The sequence below is a fragment of the Helianthus annuus genome, chromosome 13 (genome assembly GCF_002127325.2).
Source record: "Helianthus annuus cultivar XRQ/B chromosome 13, HanXRQr2.0-SUNRISE, whole genome shotgun sequence".
In the NCBI taxonomy this organism is placed as follows: Eukaryota; Viridiplantae; Streptophyta; class Magnoliopsida; order Asterales; family Asteraceae; genus Helianthus; species Helianthus annuus.
Genome location: NC_035445.2, coordinates 70,494,424 through 70,517,051, shown reverse-complemented (window position 1 = coordinate 70,517,051; position 22,628 = coordinate 70,494,424). Strand labels below are relative to the sequence as shown.

The window sequence follows — 22,628 nt, the reverse complement described above, 5'->3', positions numbered from 1 at the left end:
ATTGTTCGAACTCTATTATGCTATTATCAAACTTGTATGCTCACCTTTACATTATATGTATTGACTTTATTTTAACGTATGTGACAGGTGTTTAAGATGTTTGCTTGCTAGGAAAGCGAGGCTAGAATAAAGCTCTAGAGGCCCCCAACAAATAGTTGTCTGTAGATCTTGTCAGGCTGGGTCTTTAGGAGCATTTGAACAATATTTATTTGTTTTAATTTAAATCTGAGTTTTCGGAACAAAATACTTGACTGGTTGTTATCTGTAATAATTTATTTGTTATTTGGGACACGGTATGGGATGTGTTGTTTAAACTGAATAGTGATTATAATTGTTATGGAAACTTCTGGACAATCTGTTTCGCTCAGTGCCATGCCCCGATGATTCTGCCATCGGTTAGGGTGTGACAGATTGGTATCAGAGCCATAACTATAGGGAATTAGGCTAGACACGACCTAGTCCGGGTCGCGGTCTTAGAGACCTAGACTATAGTTAGGAACCAACAGACCAAGCTTATGTGCTAGATTCTGATATTCTTCGCTATCACTGCACTCGAATTTTCAAATAAAGTCAAGTGATTTAGTCAAGATTAGGTGTGAAAGCCACAAACTCTCGACTAAAATTGTTTAATCAATACTGATTTTATCAATTTATCAATGATTTCCTCATTATTTTCGATAACGAACGAGGAGAATTATACCAAATCAGGAGTGAAATCCATATTTTGATGAATAATCTCCTCAAATTTTACTAAAACAAGGAAGAAATTGCTAAGCCAGGGGTGAAACCCGAACCTTGGCAACTTGTTCCAACTTTTACTCATCTCACCAAAGCCTTGACGGACTCCAACGACCTGAACTCACGAGTATGACCTAGGGAATACGCGTTGAATGCCCAAGAATCGAGGCAGAAACGCGATCCCGAAAGTCGAAAAGTGACGACAAGTCTATTGTGAATAGTCGAATCGCTTTGGGTAGTCAATGTCTAGTAGCCGCAGACAATCCATTTTCTCGATTTTATGTGTTTCGATTCTGAGCCTGCAACTGCCTACTCTGATCAATCGTCGATTTTATGTGTTTTAAGTGTGTTTACCTGTTCCTGTGTTTTAATTGTTAGCGTGTTGAGATACTATGGGTTTTTGATCTAACGCCTTCTGTTTCCGTGAATCACACAACACATTACACCTCGCTAACAAGTCGCTGCAATTCTAGACGATACAATGCTACGATATACACTATACTATACTCGACCTGCTATACGATTATGCGATACTATTCGATATGCTATACGCGATCACTATATACGAACGACACGCGAGCTTTGAATGATAGGATCTTGAGGCAGTCAGAATGCTCTATGTGCTTCTAGGGGAATTACGTGACATTAACTGCTTCTGTGATTAAATGTGTAAGTGCTTCTGTGCTTATGTGTCTCTGTGCTCTACGTGCTTACGTGCTTATGTGTTTCCGTGATTACGTGAATCTGTGGTTATGTGACTGTCACGGCCCTCGGCCCCGGTTTGACCCGGTTTAAGAGCCGCGAGACAGGAATCCCATGGTATCTAGTTTAGGTGACAGCGGAAGTCTTTACTACAGGATCTTTTTAATATTTGAAAATGCCCGTTTAATATATTACATAAAGTTAGGGATAAATTCCCATAATTTACAATAGTATGATTTCGCAAGGAAATCTTTTATTTCTCAAAACATGTTTCTTTATTTATTCACATTGAGCAACTTCTCTGAGCTTGTAGTGCTTCACGGCACTTTTCTTGGATCACAACAGATCACCTGAAACATGTTTGAAAAAGGTTTTGTCAGCGGGGAAATACTGAGTGAATCATTCATTTTGCAGAAAATCATACGGTTGTTATAATTTACAGTATTAAGAGCGATTACAATGTTTCAATGTCAACCAACTACCCATGGTATTTGTCACTCGACCACCTATTGGCTATCTCGTTGTCCAATAGGGTCTGTGACTATGGTCATATCACCCCTTGGCTATCTCGTTGTCCAATGGTGATGGATTAACAAGTAATGTATACAAAACCCCACATACCAGCTGTAATTTGGTGATTACAAAGACTTAATCCCTGTAATTATAACTTAAAATAGTTTGGAGTTTTGTAAAGCATATTTGATAAAAAGAGAATGACTCACATTGCAGATTTAACGAGCAAAGTAGAAGCCTACTGATTAGCCTCGACTAACCTAATTTAACATAATGCACACACAAACGGGTTAGTAACTAATACAGCAGTTACGACAATTCACGAGATTAAACCCTCACAACGATTAATACGGTGCAATACTGAATAATTCAACGGATTCACGACGAATAACAGAGCATAGTCCGAATTCGAACAGCACTCAAATATTCAAGTCGAAATCACGACGAATAATCAAAGTATAAGCTCAATTTGAGCAGCACTCAAACAATCGTTGGATAGTTATAATCGATCGGACGTTGAATCGTATTAGCGATCGAGTTATTACCCTGATTGTGGCAGCACTTCGTGAATTAGTGTGTGTTATTGAACTGTTCTTGTTATAACTCGACGTCCACAGAGAGTTCTTACGTCGTTTCAAAGACAGAATGCAAGTGCCAATGTCGGCTATTTATACTGATTTTTGGACACGCTTACGGACCGTAAGCCACTTCCCTTACGGTCCGTAAGGGAAGCAGTCTATTTATAGGCTAGCCAGGTTCGGGACTAGCTATGCTGAGTTGACAGTTTTTAAATTTTTAAAATTTGACAACGAGATTTATTGATAATCGTCACTAGGGTTTTACCCCCCCTGAGTTTTAGGGGCCCTGATCCTAATTCCAATTGTTCTAGAAATTTTAGGGTTTATGCAGAATCACTTGGGTCTCTCAATTAGGGTTTCCTTAATAGACAATTACCATCCTATTTATTAATTTTAGTGAGAGTTTTTACATCCTCCCCACCTTAAGAAAAATCTCGTCCTCGAGATTTACTGGAATAAATGAGGATATTTGCGCTTCATTTCTGATTCTAGTTCCCAAGTGTATTCTGGTCCTCTCTTTGAATTCCATTTGACCTTGACCAGCACTAGTCGTTTGTGCTTGAGAAACTTGACTTTTCTATCTTCGATCTGTAGTGGGTTTTCTATGAATTTCAGCTTTTCGTTTACCTCCACATCTTGAAGAGGTACTACCAGGGATTCGTCTGATAAACATTTCTTGAGGTTGGATACATGAAATACATCATGTACTCCAGCGAGTTCTTCTGGTAGTTGTAGACGATAAGCAACTGGTCCTATTCGTTGGACTACTGGAAAATGTCCTACGTATCTTGGACTTAGCTTTCCTTTCTTACCGAATCGTACTACTCCTTTCCAAGGAGAAACTTTCAAGAGAACTTTATCTTCGATTTGAAATTCTAATGGCTTGCGACGATTGTCTGCATAGCTCTTCTGACGATCTCGAGCCGTTTTCAGTTTTTCCTTGATCTGAGTTATCTTGTCAGTAGTTTCTTGTACAATCTCAGGACCTGATAACTGATTTTCTCCTATTTCTGTCCAACAAACTGGGGTTCTGCACTTGCGTCCATATAGAGCCTCGAATGGAGCAGTTTCAATGCTTGAATGATAACTATTGTTATAAGAGAATTCAATTAAAGGTAGGTGGCTATCCCAATTTCCACCAAAATCTATTACACATGCTCGGAGCATGTCTTCCAAAGTTTGTATTGTCCTTTCACTTTGTCCGTCTGTTTGTGGATGATATGCAGTGCTCAGATTTAGTCGGGTTCCCATTGCTTTCTGGAAACTAGTCCAGAAATGGGAAGTGAAACGACTATCCCTATCTGATACAATGGAGAGTGGAACTCCATGTAAGGATACCACTTCATCTACATACAACTTGGCCAATCTTTTCATGCTAAAGGTTTCTTTCATGGGTAAGAAATGAGCTGATTTGGTTAATCGGTCCACAATTACCCAAATCGCATCATTACCTTTTCTGGTTCTGGGTAACTTAGTAACAAAATCCATTGTTATGAGTTCCCATTTCCATACAGACATTTCTAGCTGTTGTAGTAGTCTTGAATGTTTCTGGTGTTCGGCCTTAACTTGTGAACAGGTTAGACACTTAGATACGTATTCGGCTATATCCTTTTTCATTCCTATCCACCAGAAATAATTCCTTAAATCTTGGTACATCTTATTGTTTCCTGGGTGCATAGTATACCTAGATTTATGGGCTTCTTCTAAAATCTTATTTCTTAATTCTCCTTGCTTAGGTACCCAAATTCGTTTCTTGTGGAATTTCCAAATTCCATCATTTCCTTGTTCCAATTCTTTTATGTAACCTTTCATTCTTTCAGCATCATCCTTGATTGCTGTTTCCTGAATTTCCTTCAATTGCTTCATTAAATCTACTTGTCGATTTAATCTAAGAGCACGGACTCGCTTTTGCTTCTCATGATATTTACGACTTAAAGCATCTGCAACTACATTTGCTCTTCCTTCGTGATATTGAATATCACAGTCGTAATCACTTAGGATTTCCATCCACCTTCTTTGTCTCATGTTTAACTCTTTTTGCCCAAATATATGCCTTAAACTTTTATGATCTGTATAAACAATAAACTTACTTCCATACAGATAATGTCTCCAGATCTTAAGGGCAAAAATTATGGCTCCTAATTCTAAGTCATGAGTTGTATAATTCTCTTCGTGCTTTTTCAATTGCCTAGAGACATACGCAATTACCTTCTTGCGTTGCATTAACACACATCCAAATCCTAATTTTGAGGCATCACAATATACTTCGAAATCTTCTATTCCTTCGGGTAAGGCTAAAATTGGAGCATTCGTCAGTCGGTGTTTTAAAATCTTAAAAGCTTCTTCTTGTCTAGATCCCCATTCAAACTTAACGGTTTTACAGGTCAGCTTAGTCAAGGGTACATCTATCTTAGAAAAATCCTTAATAAATCTTCTGTAGTATCCAGCTAAGCCTAGAAAACTTCTAATTTCCATAGCTGATTGTGGGACCTTCCATTTAGTGATTGCTTCTATTTTAGCAGGATCTACATGAATTCCTTCGTGATTTACTACATGACCTAAGAATTGCACTTCTTGTAGCCAAAATTCAAACTTTGAGAATTTAGCATAAAGCTTTTCTTTTCTTAATAAAGTTAAGAGTACATGTAGATGCTCACAATGTTCCTTTTGACTTTTGGAGTAAATAAGTATATCGTCGATGAAAACGATCACAAATTTATCCAAATATGGTTTACAGATCCTATTCATCATGTCCATGAATGCTGCGGGTGCATTCGTTAATCCAAAGGGCATGACTGTAAATTCATAATGACCATACCTAGTTCTGAAAGCAGTTTTAGGTATGTCTTCTTCTTGTACTTTCAATTGATGATATCCGGAGCGCAAGTCAATATTAGAAAAATACCTAGCTCCTTGAAGTTGATCAAAAAGATCATCAATCCTAGGTAATGGGTATCGATTCTTAATTGTAACCTTATTCAGCTCCCTATAATCGATACACATTCTCATTGATCCGTCTTTCTTTTTCACAAACAACACTGGTGCACCCCAAGGGGATGAACTAGGTTGTATAAACCCTTTGCTTAGTAATTCATCTAACTGCTTTTTCAGTTCTAGCATTTCGGTGGGTGCTAATTGATAAGGTGCTTTAGCTATTGGTGTAGTTCCTGGAATTAGATGAATTCTAAACTCTACTTCACTATCGGGTGGTAACCCAGGTAATTCTTCTGGAAAGACGTCTGGGTATTCTGAAACTATAGGGATGTCCTGAAGTTCCTTACTTTTAGCGTTAATGATTACAGAAATCATATACACCATTTCTTGTTTTCTCGAATAACTAGCCAATTTCATCACTGAGATGAATTTCAGTGGCTTTCGAAGTTTATCTCCTGTAATTAAAATTACTTCTCCTGTGGGGGTACGAATTTCTACGGAATTCTCATCACAAAGGATTCGAGCATGGTTGGCTACTAACCAATCCATTCCTAATACCACATCGAATCCGGCTAATTTCATAGGTAACAAATTTGCGGAAAACTTATGGCCTAATAGTTCTATTTTTCCTTCTTGCAAAACTTTATCTACGTTAACAGAATTCCCTTCTGCGGTTTCGACCGTAAAAATCTGTCTAAGGGTGGTTAAGGGTAGGTTAAGAGCTTGGCAGAATGAAGTATTGATAAAACTTTGGTTTGCACCAGAGTCAAATAATACTTTTGCAAACACGTTGTGAACTAGGAACGTACCGGCTATCACATCTGGGATGAGTTCAGCTTCTTGAGTGGTCAACTGGAATGCTCGTGCATTCTTCTTAGTAGTTCCATCGGTCGTTTTAGCTCTGTTGTCTGTTGGTTTAACCAGCTTAGGACATTCTGGTCTAAAATGTCCGGTTTCTCCGCAGTTATAGCAGATTCTGGTCTTTTTCCTACAATCTTCTTCTCGATGTCCCACCATTTTGCAAAAGTTACAAGTCATACCGCATCTTCCAAAATGATTCTTTTTGCAATTTCTGCAAAAAGGCGGATTTGCGGATTGCCTTATTCCTCTCTTTTTGAACTTATTATTATTACCCACACGAAATCCTTGGGTAATCTTTTGAGCCAATTCCTTCTTTCGATCTTCTTCTTTTGTGCGCACCAGTTCATCTGTTAGAGTATTAGCTAACTCTACCGCATCGTAAATAGTGCGAGGTCTCGCAGCTTTAACGATGTTACGGATTTCACTAATTAGTCCCCAAATGTAACGGGAAATGAGTACCGGTTCTGGCGAAGCCAGGGTAGGTACCACTTTCGCATATTCGAAGAATGTCGAAGTATATCCCCGACAATCTACGCCTATCATACGATGACTCAGGAACTTGTTGGCCATTTGTTCCTTTTCGTATTCGGGACGGAATTTTCTTTCTACAAGACTCTTAAATTCTTCCCAGTTCATTGCATAGGCCACCCTTCTTCCTTTTGCTTGCAATACAGTGTTCCACCACTCTAACGCCCCTTCTTTGAACAAATTCGACGCATACATAACTTTATCTTCTTCGGCACATTTACTTATTGCAATTACTGCTTCGGTTTTCTCTAACCAACGCAGTACTGCAGTTGCTCCTTCGTTACCTGCAAATGCAGCAGGTTTGCAAGCAAGAAATTCCTTGTAAGTGCAACCAGGCGTTGCAGCTTTCATTTTCTTAGGAGGTGGAGCCTGTAGTGGATTATTATTGTCATGATTGCCGCCTCCATTTACACTATGACTAAAATTATCTTCCTGGGTACGTTTACTAGGAATGATTTGTTGCGGTTCAACAGGTTTCTGAGCAGCAGCCATGATTGCAGGAATAGCCTTAGCTATCCCTTGAGTGATGATATTTTCAATATCTTGTCTAGTCATGTATTGGTTTTCCTAATTTTGCTCAGATTGATTCTCTTCATTAACTGGTTCATTACTAGCGTTTTCCATCTGATAATTAGTATAAGTGTAATTTATTAGTGTCAAATAATTGCTAGTTAGATATAACAAAGCAATTACACATAAACACATAAAACCTTACAACACATATCTATAACCAAAATTGTCGATGTCTCGACTTCTATTTTGTTTTATAGATTATATAGGCATCCATACACACTGTTTATCTCACAATGTTTTATTTCCCATTTTATAGAGTTAGATTTAACTATTACTATTACTATTATGATACAGACACACTTCCCATCCTACTATCCTTTAGTCAACTGGCAGTTTTAGTAGCGACGCTCCCTCTCGTCGTACTTCCAGGAGATTTGTTCCCCCATTTCCCGGATCCTATTCCCTGTACCTATCAGCTCTTCACCGAACTGACGAAGTTCGGCTAAGTTTTCGTTGCTTATTGGGGGATTGGGGATAGGTTCTGGATCAAACTGTGGGAGGAAGGTATAAGGACTATTGATCATATTTTGGAATTGCCAATCATTTGTCCACCATTCTTCCATTTGGCCTAGAGGTCGTGTATGGATGAGTGGGTTTGGAATAGCTGGTTCTATGTTTATTGGAAATTGGGCTGTCGCAGGGTAAGAGTAGAGATTATTGTTGATAGGTTCTATGATATCACAATTTGACAGCAGACGGTCTATTTCGTCTTAAAATGTGATCTCCTCAGGTTGTCTAGAGCTTTCTCCGATCTCTATTCCCTTTTGCCTAGTATCTTCCCTTATTTCTATTTCTGCTTGTTTGGAACTCTCTCTTGTCTCTATTTCTTTTCCTTTGCTCACGGGATTTTCTATTTTAGGAAGTCTCCTAGTGGCTGGCTTCCTCCTGCGCACTTTCCTCCATCCTACATATCTTCTTCTCTTTTTAGGTTTTGCTTTTTCCAGCGGTGGAGCTTGGAATTCCAGGGGTTCCTCTATGTCAGCAATATAACCAGTAAAGTCGTGGGAGACTTCAATTGGTACTGGGTAGAGGTTGAGATTCTGAAATACTTTCGATATCTCATTCATGCTGGATAGCATATATGCAAAATACACAAAAATGCTAAGTTAAAACTTTGGAACAAAGTTTAACAAATATACATTGAAGTTTTATTGCACACTAATTTGTACAAAAGACAACAGGAAAGAGAACACGTTAGGATTTATTTATTTACTATATGGTAGTTTTCTTCTGGACCAGGCTTATTGATAGTTTAGAGGTTTGCATTTTCCGCTACGGTAGCTAGCATATACAGATTTGCCCATTTTTCATCTAATTGGTCTTTCCAAGGTGGATTATTGCCTAATTCCTGAATTTCTGGATTAAACCTTACTTTCTTGACTTGGGGTTTCTGGCTTTTCCTAATGATCGAATTTCTTTTCTCTGGGGTGAGAGGATTCTCATATTGTGCTTTTCGAACAAAGATCCCCTCGTCCATTTTTACGGGATATTTTGAGGAAGTTCCTTTTTCCTTGGGTGCAGTGTCTAATTTGTGGTAAATAGCAGAAAGCTTCTGTTTACCCATATTGTATCTAATCAAATAAACCAGTTAATAAAACACATAATCACAAAATGGCAATTAGTAAAAATTAAGTATTTACTTAATTTATTTAAATTAGTAATAGGCTTAAATCAGTGGCTCGATCAGTGGCTCTGATACCACCTTTTCCTGTCACGGCCCTCGGCCCCGGTTTGACCCGGTGTAAGAGCCGCGAGACAGGAATCCCGTGGTATCTAGTTTAGGTGACAACGGAAGTCTTTACTACAGGATCTTTTTAATATTTGAAAATGCCCGTTTAATATATTACATAAAGTTAGGGATAAATTCCCATAATTTATAATAGTATGATTTCGCAAGGAAATCTTTTATTTCTCAAAACATGTTTCTTTATTTATTCACATTGAGCCACTTCTATGAGCTTGTAGTGCTTCACGGCACTTTTCTTGGATCATAACAGATCACCTGAAACATGTTTGAAAAAGGTTTTGTCAGCGGGGAAATACTGAGTGAATCATTCATTTTGCAGAAAATCATACGGTTGTTATAATTTACAGTATTAAGAGCGATTACAATGTTTCAATGTCAACCAACTACCCATGGTATTTGTCACTCGACCACCTATTGGCTATCTCGTTGTCCAATAGGGTCTGTGACTATGGTCATATCACCCCTTGGCTATCTCGTTGTCCAATGGTGATGGATTAACAAGTAATGTATACAAAACCCCACATACCAGCTGTAATCTGGTGATTACAAAGACTTAATCCCTGTAATTATAACTTAAAATAGTTTGGAGTTTTGTAAAGCATATTTGATAAAAAGAGAATGACTCACATTGCAGATTTAACGAGCAAAGTAGAAGCCTACTGATTAGCCTCGACTAACCTAATTTAACATAATGCACACACAAACGGGTTAGTAACTAATACAACAGTTACGACAATTCACGAGATTAAACCCTCACAACGATTAATACGGTGCAATACTGAATAATTCAACGGATTCACGACGAATAACAGAGCATAGTCCGAATTCGAACAGCACTCAAATATTCAAGTCGAAATCACGACGAATAATCAAAGTATAAGCTCAATTTGAGCAGCACTCAAACAATCGTTGGATAGTTATAATCGATCGGACGTTGAATCGTAATAGCGATCGAGTTATTACCCTGATTGTGGCAGCACTTCGTGAATTAGTGTGTGTTATTGAACTGTTCTTGTTATAACTCGACGTCCACAGAGAGTTCTTACGTCGTTTCAAAGACAGAATGCAAGTGCCAATGTCAGCTATTTATACTGATTTTTGGACACTCTTACGGGCCGTAAGCCACTTCCCTTACGGTCCGTAAGGGAAGCAGTCTATTTATAGGCTAGCCAGGTTCGGGACTAGCTATGCTGAGTTGACAGTTTTTAAATTTTTAAAATTTGACAACGAGATTTATTGATAATCGTCACTAGGGTTTTACCCCCCCCCCTGAGTTTTAGGGGCCCTGATCCTGATTCCAATTGTTCTGGAAATTTTAAGGTTTATGCAGAATCACTTGGGTCTCTCAATTAGGGTTTCCTTAATAGACAATTACCATCCTATTTATTAATTTTAGTGAGAGTTGTTACAGTGACTATGGGGCATGTGATGCGTGTTTCGACGTGTTCCTGAGCTTTAGTTAGTAGTAGACGTGTGAGGTGAGATTCAATCTTGTTGTGTCTAAGACCTACGACGATGTCTGTTGCAGACCATGTCGTCATCTGGACACCGAACCCCACTTACTCGCCAGGAGAAGAGAGACAGGCATCTCGCTACTATCATTGCCAAGAGTGTGGCAAAAGCTGTGAGCGATGTCTTTGAAAACGCCAGCAAATCGTCTGAGGAGTCGCGAATCGATACTCCTAAAGATACCAACAAGACTGGGTTCAGCTTTAAACAGTTCAAGGCATGCGGACTAAAGGAATTCACCGGAGAAGATGGCCCAACAGCTATGTTTCAATGGTTCGATTCTATCGAAGCCACTCTGCGCCAAAGCGGCTGTCCAGAAAATCTCCGCACCCTCAATGCTACAGGCGTCTTCTAGTCCCGAGCTCTAGACTAGTGGACGGCCGAACGAACAAACGCGGGAATGATGCAGCTTATGAGCTGACATGGAAGGAGCTGAAAGCCATCATGATGGGCGAATTCTGCCCTCCCCATGAACGCCAAAAGCTGGAGGACGAGTTTTGGAACATTATGCAAAAGGATGGAGATAACGCTGCCTTGACTGCACGCTTTAAACAGCTCAGCATCATTTGTCCCGATCAAGTCAAGACGTCAGACATGGCCATCAAGAAGTATATTCAAGCTCTACCCGATTGTGTTGCCGATTTCGTTCATGCTGCCAAGCCATCATCGATTGAAGAAACCTACCTGCTTGTCGCTGAGATCAATGACAAACGGGTAAAGTCTGGTTTTTGGGATAAGCATACCAAGTCTCTTCACCAAGCCACCGCTACATCGACCGTCGACACCACCACTGCTCAACCCTCCAAGTCATCAAGAAGAAAGAAGAAGCACAACAACAACAGCTCCAGCAACAAGAACTGTGCTGTGACAACTGTTGCCCCTCTGCAAGCCGTACAGGCTCAGCAGCAGCCTCACCACCGACAAGCTCCAGTGATCAATGCGCCACCAGCCAAGCGCGCTTACACAGGTCCCCACCCTCTCTGCCCGACATGCTCATATCATCATCCGGTGGGAATCTCCTGTCGCTTCTGTGCCCACTGCAACCTCTACGGGCATTTCATTGCGAATTGTCGCTACGGTCCCCGTTAAGCCCCAGTTCAAGCCGCCGCTCATCAAGCTCTACTTCCAGCCCCTCAAGGCCAACCTGCAGCTCAAGTACCCGCGGTCAATGCTCGAGTCTGCTTTGCATGTGGTGTTCCTAACCACTTTGCAAACATGTGCCCGAACAGGGTTGTGAAACAAGAACCCCAGCAGCAGCAACAACAGCAGCAGCCTCAGCAGCAGCAGCAAGCAGCCCGTGCCAGAACCTTTAACATAAACGCCCGTCAAGCCCAGGCTGACAACAACGTGGTTAATGGTACGTTCCTTGTGAATGGTATTTATGCATCATGTTTGTTTGATACTGGAGCCGATAACTGCTTTGTGTCGTTTGAATTCGAGAAGCTCCTTAGTCGTAAGTGCTCTTATCTCCCCTCGTCATTCGAAGTCGAAGTTGCTACTGGAAGAACTGTCGCCATTAATTCTGTTCTTCGTGATTGTACCCTCGAGCTCAACAATCACATCTTCCCAATCGACCTTATTCCGATGCAACTCGGAAGTTTTGACGTCATAGTGGGCATGGACTTTCTTCGCGAAAACCATGCTGAAGTTGTGTGTTTCGAGAAGATGATTCGATTCTCGCTCGCCAACGGTGATCTTTTATGTGTGTACGGTGAAACAGCTTCGAAAGGTCTCAAACTCATGTCGTGTATCCAAGCTAGCAAGTATCTCCGCAAGGAATACAGCGCCTTCTTGGCCAACATTGTAGTAGCAGAGAAGAAAAAGAAAAAGAAGGTTGAAGTCAAAGACGTCCCAGTGGTTCGTGAATTTCCTCAGGTGTTCCCTGACTATCTTCCTGGACTTCCGCCAAGTCGTGATATCGACTTTCGTATCGACCTTATTCCTGGAGCTAACCCTGTTGCCAAAGCCCCTTATCGACTCGCGCCATCCGAAATGAGGGAACTCTCAAACCAACTCCAGGAGTTACTTGAAAAAGGCTTTATTCGCCCGAGCACCTCTCCTTGGGGCGCGCCAGTCCTTTTCGTCAAAAAGAAGGATGGGTCGTTCAGGATGTGCATCGACTATCGGGAATTGAATAAGCTGACCATCAAGAACCGTTACCCTTTGCCTCGAATCGATGACTTATTTGATCAACTGCAAGGTGCCAAGTGTTTTTCGAAGATCGATCTACGTTCAGGCTATCATCAATTGCGCATTCAAGAGGAAGATATACCCAAAACAGCCTTTCGCACTCGATACGGCCACTATGAGTTCGTTGTTATGCCTTTTGGTTTAACCAACGCACCCGCGGGTTTTATGGATCTGATGAATCGCGTGTGTAAACCTTATCTTGACCGTTTCGTCATCGTGTTCATCGACGATGTCTTGATTTATTCCAAATCGAAAGCCGAACACGCGCAACATCTACGTTTGGTTCTCGAGTTACTCCAGGGGAACCAACTCTACGCCAAGTTCTCCAAGTGCTAATTCTGGTTGGAGGAGGTTCAGTTTCTGGGTCACATCGTGAATGGTCAGGGTATTCATGTCGATCCCGCGAAGATTGAAGCAGTCAAAAGCTGGATTACGCCAAAGACCCCGTCTGAAGTCCGATCATTTCTTGGATTAGCGGGCTATTATCGACGATTTATCGAAGGATTCTCTAAGATCGTTGTGCGGCTGACCGCTCTTACTCATAAAGACAGGTCTTTTGTTTGGGGAACTGAACAAGAATCTGCTTTTCACCCTTAAGCGCAAGCTCTGCAATGCTCCCGTTCTCACATTGCCGGACGGAAACAACGATTTCATTGTCTACTGTGATGATTCCAACCTTGGTCTTGGCTATATTCTCATGCAACGGGACAAGGTTATAGCTTACGCATCTCGTCAGCTCAAAATCCATGAGAAGAACTATACCACCCATGATCTCGAGCTAGGCGCGGTTTTTTGCATTGAAGATTTGGCGACACTACCTGTATGGTACCAAGTGTACGATCTTCACCGATCACAGGAGTTTACAACACATCTTTAGTCAGAAAGAACTTAACATGCGTCAACGCCGATGGGTAGAACTTCTTAACGATTACGACTGTGAGATTCGTTATCACCCAGGCAAGGCAAATGTTATAGCCGACGCACTCAGCAGACGGAGTTATTTGCTCAGTATTCGCAATACCCAAGCCCAGCACAATCTCGAAGCTCTCATCCGCGAAGCCCAACATGTTTGTTTTAATGAACGCACTTTGAAGAAGGAGAGAATCTATCACGATGGAGCTCAGCTTGTAAGCAAGGCATATGGGATTTTCTATTATCTGGACCGAATTTGGATCCCTAAGCGGACCGATTTGCGAAAGATTATAATGAACGAAGCCCACAAATCCCGATACTCTATTCATCCTGGTGCCGATAAAATGTACCAGGATCTTCGTTACAAGTACTGGTGGCCGGGTATGAAACGGGATATTGCCCTCTATGTTGGAAGTTGCCTGACTTGTGCGAGAGTAAAGGCTGAACATCAACAACCTTCTGGCTTACTCGAACAACCTCCAATCCCCATATGGAAGTGGGAGAGTATAGCTATGGATTTCATAACCAAACTTCCGCCCATGCCATCAGGTCACGACAGCATTTGGGTTACAGTTGATCGTCTGACCAAGTCAGCCCACTTTTTACCAACACGGGAAGACTACAAGGTAGAACGACTAACCCAAATCTACACCGACGAGATCATTTGTAATCATGGTACGCCTCGTGACATCATTTCAGACCGTGATGCTCGGTTTATTTCGCGATTGTGGGAAACGTTACAAGCGGCCCTTGGTACGTCGCTTAACCTGAGTACTGCATTTCATCCTCAAACCGACGGACAGACTGAAAGAACGATCCGTACTCTTGAAGACATGCTCCGCGCGTGTGTCATAGACTTCGGTGGTAGTTGGAACAAATACCTACCGTTAGTCGAATTCTCGTACAACAACAGCAATCATGCCAGCATACAAATGGCACCATTCGAGGCTTTATATGGAAGATGTCATTCGCCTATTGTGTGGCACGAGATAGGTCACTCGCAATTAATTGGTCCCGAGTTACTACAAGAAACGACTGACAAAATCCTCCAGATTCGAGACAACTTGGCGAAGGCCAAGGATAGACAGAAAAGTAACGCCGATAGAAGACGCAAGCCCCTTGAATTTGACGTTGGCGACTACGTACTCCTAAAGGTGTCACCTTGGAAGGGTGTGGTCAGATTCGGCAAGAAAAGGAAACTAGCGCCTCGATATGTTGGACCTTTTAAGATTCTGGAAAGGATCGGAAAAGTTGCCTACAAACTCGAACTACCGGAGGAACTTAGTAACGTCCACCCGACTTTCCATGTGTCAAACCTCCGAAAATGCCTAGCTGATCATGATCTGATTGTACCTCTCGACGATCTTCAGGTGAATGAAACGCTATACTTCGTGGAAAAGCCTGTCGAAATCATGGATCGCCAAACCAAGCAGCTCAGGCGCTCGCGCATCCCTATCGTGAAAGTCCGATCGAGCAGGCTGTCCGATTGGGATGCCTGGCCGATCGGCCAGCCCTTTCCTCTTTTGGAGCCTATAAATAGGGCTGTCATTGTCATTCTTTCCACTTTTGGAAACTCTCTGACCGACCAGCTCGTGCTCCTCACCTTTTCTCAGATTTCCTCCGATTCCGGTAAGTTTTCATCCTCAATCTTGTACTTTCTTGATCAAAACATGATCCTACACCTTTCTATCTTTCAAATCTTGATTTCTAACCGTGAAATCATCAAGATCTAAGCATTTTAGGATGATGTCATCATGGTGTTCTTCAAGAACATCATGTTTTGGCCTTAATCCACCATGAATCGCTCGGATCTAACCGATTTCCACATAAACAAGCTAAGATCTATCAAAGATCTAAACATTTACATGATGTGAAGGATTGAAAGAAGGATTTCCAACTTTCTTTCAACTCTTTTACAATCAATGCCTTCAAACCGGTAGAAACGAAGCTTGAGCCAACTCACTAATCATTCTAATGATTGTGTGGTTCAAGATTCAGGTTCTATCTACGAGGTTCACCGGCTTCGGGTTGAACGTTAAACCGCCGTTCCGAACCGTTCACTGGCCGGAATTGGGTGATTCCTATCCGAGCAGGGGAAACAAGTAAGAACGAAGGTTCCATAGTTCAGCTTGTTGTCAAACTACCTCAATATAACGTCAAGTAATCAGAACAGCCAAGCGTTAGACGAACAGGCCGACCAGGTCAGGATGGTGGCCGAACGGTTAGGCTGTTCGAACGAACAGTCCAACCGATCGGACATGCCAGCCGATCGACCAGGCCAGCTGATCGGCTAGCATATGGCCCCACATTTTGACAATTCTATGAAGTATAGTATTGAATGAGGTGATGTTCGATCGAACGAGCTGTTTGATAACATTACTCATCGGATCATGAGATACTATGCTTCAAACCTTAATCGATTTTCAATTCGTTCGACGTATTGGAATGCCACCCGATCGAGCATGCTGTTCGATCGAGTATGTTGTTCGATCGAGTGATATCCTGCTGAGGACTACTACTGAAGTTCCTAACCGATCGGTTAAGCCGACCGATCGAACAGACCGTTCGATCGATCGACCTGAAAGGTAAGAACACTTCAGTGTTCTCAAATACTACAACGAAAACTTCAAAAGGTCAAACCATCATCCACAAACACATCCTACTCAAAGGAAGAAACAATCCACTCGAACAGTCCAGCCGATCGAGCCTACCGGCCGATCGAACGGACTGTCCGAACGGATTGTCTAGCCGAACGAACAACCCGTTCGATCGAACCAACTGTTCGATCGACCAGGCTGTTCGACCCACTTACACTTGTTTCCATTTTACGTGTATTCATCGTTATGCTATCGAACTGTTCAGGCTAACTCTACTCTCAAGCGCTCCCTTCAACCCATCAACCAATCGCTGTGAGTATACTCGATCCCTTTTTGCTTATAGCACTTTTGGGAGTTACATACGTTACCTATCAAAATCATAATCGAACACACTACTTTATTATTTGAATGCTAACTGTTATGCATGTATTACGTGACTAAATGAATGCTTGTTGATTGTGTTTACACGTGGAATGTTGTCTACCTGCCTTAACGACGTAGTACTATAGTTTGGACTCAGCACCCGTTCACATGGGGGTTGTTAAGGACCCGCATGGATTACGGTGGTAATCATGTATTGCGAACTGTCTCGGACAATCAACCCGTAGTCATTGGTATCGATAGGTCCATGTCGATAATTAACATGCTTCGTTTTCCTCTGTGTACGTGCTGGTTATGCGTAAACTATTCGAACTCTATTATGCTATTATCAAACTTGTATGCTCACCTTTACATTATATGTATTGACTTTATTTTAACGTAGGTGACAGGTGTTTAAGATGTTTGCTTGCTAGGAAAGCGAGGCTAGAATAAAGCTCTAGAGGCCCCCAACAAATAGTTGTCTGTAGATCTTGTCAGGCTGGGTCTTTAGGAGCATTTGAACAATATTTATTTGTTTTAATTTAAATCTGAGTTGTCGGAACAGAATACTTGACTGGTTGTTATCTGTAATAATTTGTTTGTTATTTGGGACACGGTATGGGACGTGTTGTTTAAACTGAATAGTGATAATAATTTTTATGGAAACTTATGGACAATCTGTTTCGCTCAGTACCATGCCCCGATGATTCCGCCATCGGTTGGGCCGTTGGGGTGTGACAAAATATCATGCTTAAATATCTAAGATATTTCCTACTAAATATCATGATATTTGCTTGCTGAAATCTAGATCCTTCCATGGGAGAATTTTATGGCTGTTTTGTCCAGCCATTTTTAGCGGGTTCTAGAGTCTTCTTTGATGAAAGTTTATGTGTTTTGTGCCCCTTACGTTGCTGGTAGAGTACGGGCTGTTCCGGAACCTTCCGGGCAGCTCCAGATGCGACTAGATGGTCCCGGAAAGCTCTAGATTGCTGAAATCTTGGGCTGAATTTTAGCGGGGCGTGAGACTAAGTATACAATAACTTTAAATACAAAATTATATTCCAGACCTCAATTTTATGTAATTATGTATGTATTTTTTATATAAATAATATTTGTTATATTTATAATTAAGCTCGATATGTGAAGCTTGAACTCGAGCTTATATAAACTTGACACGTCTAATTTTTTAATAAGCCGATTTTAAATAGCTCAAAAGTATATCACACGTTAGGTCCAATAAATAAATTTTCTTTCTAATATTTACAGGTATCTGATCTGATGAAATTAGTTTGAAAATGTAACCTTTATGTTTCATAATCCAGTAAAAGGAAATTAAATGGTGCGTTGATTTAGAGAGGGATGGAAAATTGAAATATCATTTAACCTTTGACGTCAAGTAAAAAAGAAACTCAGTAATTTTCTTGAAAAATGATGAAGCATGTGTTGACCAAAATTAATTAAACACCCCCTCCCCTTAGCAGCTATTGTTGAAAGACAAAACTTGTTTTTTATTTCAAAACAAGGTCTCTTGTTTGCTGTTGTTGTACTGGATGCATATCTTCTTGTAAGTTTAGACACAAATTTTCCTGTCTTATTTTCAATTACATCATTTCTTTTTTGACCAAAATGTTTTTGCCTTCTAGTTACTTGAGGCATTGTCTACGTTTTGGTTATATTCCATGATAACTACTTAACTTACATCACCTAATTTAATTAATAAAATAGTTTGCAAAGAGTGGCTTAGGGTTTTAAGTTTTTGCATTTCAGACACCAACTTTGTCTATTACTAAATTTTGATTGCATATTCATGAAGCTAGGAGAGGCATGATATATATAACATAATCTTGAACATGGCATACTTAATTAGACTATCATATATCAACATTAATACATACATGTTTAATAAGCGGTCACACGATACAACATATTTAACACGATATAAGTATCACTAGCTCTAAAACATGAATGACACAAGATGACCTATTTAGTATAGTTAAATATAAGAAGTTTAATGACACAAATGATACAATGTATTTGGCATGATTCACTTAATATGGATAACAAATAATAAGAAATAATAAACATGATAAAATAAAACCTACCATAATCTTTAAAGAAAACAATCCATGACATCTATGTGTACTTGTTAACCTTTTTGAGACGATTACTTAAATGGGTTATAGATGAATGCAAATAGGTTAGATGAGTTGAACTTGTTTAAACATGTTTTTAACTGTACATTGATACAGGGGCGTAACTTAGTTTTAAACATGTTTTTAATTGTACATTGATACAGGGGCGTAACTTAGTTGATACCAGGGGGTGCACCCCCCCTAATGTTTCGATTAGAAGTTCGTCGAAAAATTTTAAAATTATGAAGGATCGTCCCCCCAATTATTTTGCCTAAATATTTATATAATATATAAATTGGGTCCCATGACTTTCCGTCCCCTGAGAACTTTTGGTCAAACTCCGCCACTGTATTGATATGTCAACCTATTAGGAACTTCAGCCCATTAACCCTAAATCCAATTTGTTTAACTTCATATTGTGCACCATAAATTGCTAGCTCTAATAAAACTACTATATATCAACTAAGCTTTATCTAATATAAGATTAATTTTATAGTTAAATGTCATTTTAGTTCCTGTGGTTTGGACCATTTTGACAGTTTAGTCCAAAGGCTTAATTATTCTCCTGTGGATCCAAATAGGTTTCACCGTTGTCATTTTAGTCTAGTGGGTTAACTTCTTTCATTTTTTCTGTTAACCAGAAAGGCAATTCGGTCATTTTATACGTAATTCTGTTAACTAGAAATGCAATTCGGCCATATAAAATGACTGAATCGCCCTTCTCGTTAACATAAATAATGGATGAAGTTAACTCAATGGACTAAAATGGCAACAGTGAAACCTTTTTTGACCCATTGGAGAAAAATGAAACATTCGGACTAAACTGACAAAATGGCCCAAACCACATGGACTAAAATAACATTTAACTCATTAATTTAAATTAGAAATCAAGATAGGCAATCATATAACATTTGTTAAACCTTAGGGTCCTTTTCTGCCAGTAAGCCATTTTCCCCAATCCACCACCACCACTTAAGTATGCCTTTCTCTCGAACACACAAGCACCTTAAAGGCATAAATGAAGATAGAAAGAAAGCCTAAAGGACTTCATCAAACCAAATAACCACCTTTAGTTCATAAGTTAAATCAAACCCTTTATACCAACTGCTTCATGGCCATAAAACACTATGTGCTTTGAAGCTTCACCTTTCTTTGTATGGCTCAACCCATCATCATCATCATCATCATCATCATCCTCATCCTCACCATATGACACCATGATGTTCTCTAAAGAACAAGATTTCCCCTATGAAACAATCCAATGCCTACCCCTACTCAACCGATTACTCGACCAAGACGAAAATGGTACAGTTTTAAAGATCAAAGACGAGGATGATATCGAGAAAGTGGCAGTATCATTGCACATCGGTTTACCTAGTTATGGTACCGAAACTACAGGCGAATCGGTGGTTTCTAACAAGTTGTGTGATGAGTCTGAGGAAGAAGATGAACAAAAGAAAAGGGATATGAAGGCAAACTTCAATGACCATCATAACCATAATTGGTACAACGTTAACAATGACCATGATCATGATCAAACTAGGTTTTGGATACCAACACCATCTCAAATCCTTGTTGGACCCATGCAGTTTGTCTGTTCATTATGCAACAAGACCTTTAATAGATACAATAACATGCAGGTAAGTCTTTTTCTTCTTATTTACATTATTATATCTCATTATAATTTCTCTTAGTAATTAGGGTTTCCCATCTTTGCCTCATCATAATCCATAATCTGCTATATAAAACTTTCATGTTTAATTTTAGAAAACTTGTAATAATTAGGTATACACAAATCATCAATATAAAAATAATGATTAATCTGGTTTATGTCATAAATATATTTAGAACATGAAATTAACCATTTTGTTGTAATGTTTTCTCATATTATAATTAAGCAAGCATGTCATCATTCATGCATCATAAAAATTTAGACAGATAAACCGAATAAATTTTTTAAAAGTTAAGTAAAAAAGTAAATACTGTAGCCTTTATTGAAATATTCATTGACATCCTTTGGAACAGTTGAAATTTGGAAAAAAAAAATTAAGGAGCTTTATTGTAGTGGAAGACTGACCAATTGGCCAAATTTATGTTGAAACGTTGCCCATTTATCTGATTTACTATTGATCCCATGAACATGGCCATCATTGAGATGATTAAAGTTGCCTATTTATTTGTTGGATTTCATATACAAAGTTAATCCCTTTTTATCAATGAAAAATTCTGTTCACTTTAATCTCCTGTTCATCTCTTTCCCATTGGATTATGTAGAGTAGGGTCACTTGTATATAAAACTTTGATGAATAATAATAATAATAATAATATATATGACAAACGATAGAATGACATAAGAAATGGTCACATAACCAATCAAATAAGAATGTGTAATACTTCAATGATTGGATCTATTATCATGACAATATATAAGATTTTTATAGGGTTAACTGATATATATCTATAATTCTTGTTTTTATTTATAGATGCACATGTGGGGACATGGATCTGAATATAGGAAAGGACCGGAGTCACTTAAAGGCACACAACCAGCAGCCATGCTAAGGCTTCCATGCTATTGTTGTGCTCAAGGGTGCAAGAACAACATCAACCACCCTCGAGCCCGACCCTTGAAGGATTTCCGTACTCTTCAAACACACTACAAGAGAAAGCACGGTGCTAAACCGTTTACATGCAGGAAATATTGTACAAAAAAGTTTGCGGTCAAGGGAGATTGGAGGACACATGAGAAGAATTGCGGCAAACTATGGTATTGCACTTGTGGATCGGATTTTAAGCATAAACGGTCACTCAAGGATCACATTCGCTCTTTTGGAAATGGGCATGCTCCACATCCTTTTCTCGAGGGGTTTGATCATGATGAATAAAGGACGTGTTACACGTTATGGATTGAAATCATGAGTTGATCATAGTTAATTAACCGATGAAACTATTGGCACTCTGAAGATTGGTAGCAACCATCGTCAAAGTGCCAATAGAATCATTACTTCTCTTTTTAATTTTTAAATACGAGTCATGTTGTAAGGATGGAAGATCTTCTTAAAGCCATGAAGTCGATAAATTTTCATCTCTTTATAAGTGAGAGGAAAAAGTATATGAAATATCTCTCCTGATTAGAGAAAATTTATCAGCTTCATAGCTAACCGTTGATCTCCACCATATGGGTTTGAATTTTCTTTTTTTTGTGTTTCGTTAAGGCTACAACTTTAGTTTTCATGTTATTTCTTTGTCAATCTTTCTCAAGCATTGTCAAGCTAACATATTTATGGCTAGTTTGCTTGTTAGATGAGACATGTAACTTCATCAAATGATTTCACACGAATTGAATGAGCCAAACACGTTGTTTTATTAACTAAGAATAAGAATATGCATGCAATAGACGTTTACAACTTGTACAAGTTTTAGTTGGAATTTCATGAATTGGTTGCTACTTTGCATTCAAGGTTTACAAATTTTGTCAAAACTTGTAAAACTCCTCACAACTAACCATTTATATTATTTTAATTATTTATATTATGGTAAAACTCCTCACAACTAACCATTTATATTATGAAGATATCAATGTAAATAAGTTATGATTTAGTTATGTTAATAATGTCTTAATGATAACGAATAACTTGTTTTCACTCATATCAGTTACATAATTGATTCACAACTTACGGTTCTTACACTATAAGATATAACCACTTTTAGCGACGACACCATTAATAGCGGCAACAAAGGTTATCAATAGCGG

At 39.5% G+C, this 22,628-nt stretch overlaps 1 protein-coding gene across 1 annotated transcript; it reads left to right on the top strand.

Moving 5' to 3' along the window:
- Positions 1 to 19,892: 19,892 nt before the first annotated feature.
- On the top strand, positions 19,893 to 22,228 carry LOC110898099 (zinc finger protein WIP3). Its single transcript, XM_022144832.2, has 2 exons — positions 19,893 to 20,514; positions 21,358 to 22,228. Exons 1-2 carry the CDS (start codon positions 20,002 to 20,004, stop codon positions 21,757 to 21,759), a joined length of 915 nt encoding a protein of 304 aa, XP_022000524.1. The 5' UTR covers positions 19,893 to 20,001; the 3' UTR covers positions 21,760 to 22,228.
- Positions 22,229 to 22,628: the final 400 nt, after the last annotated feature.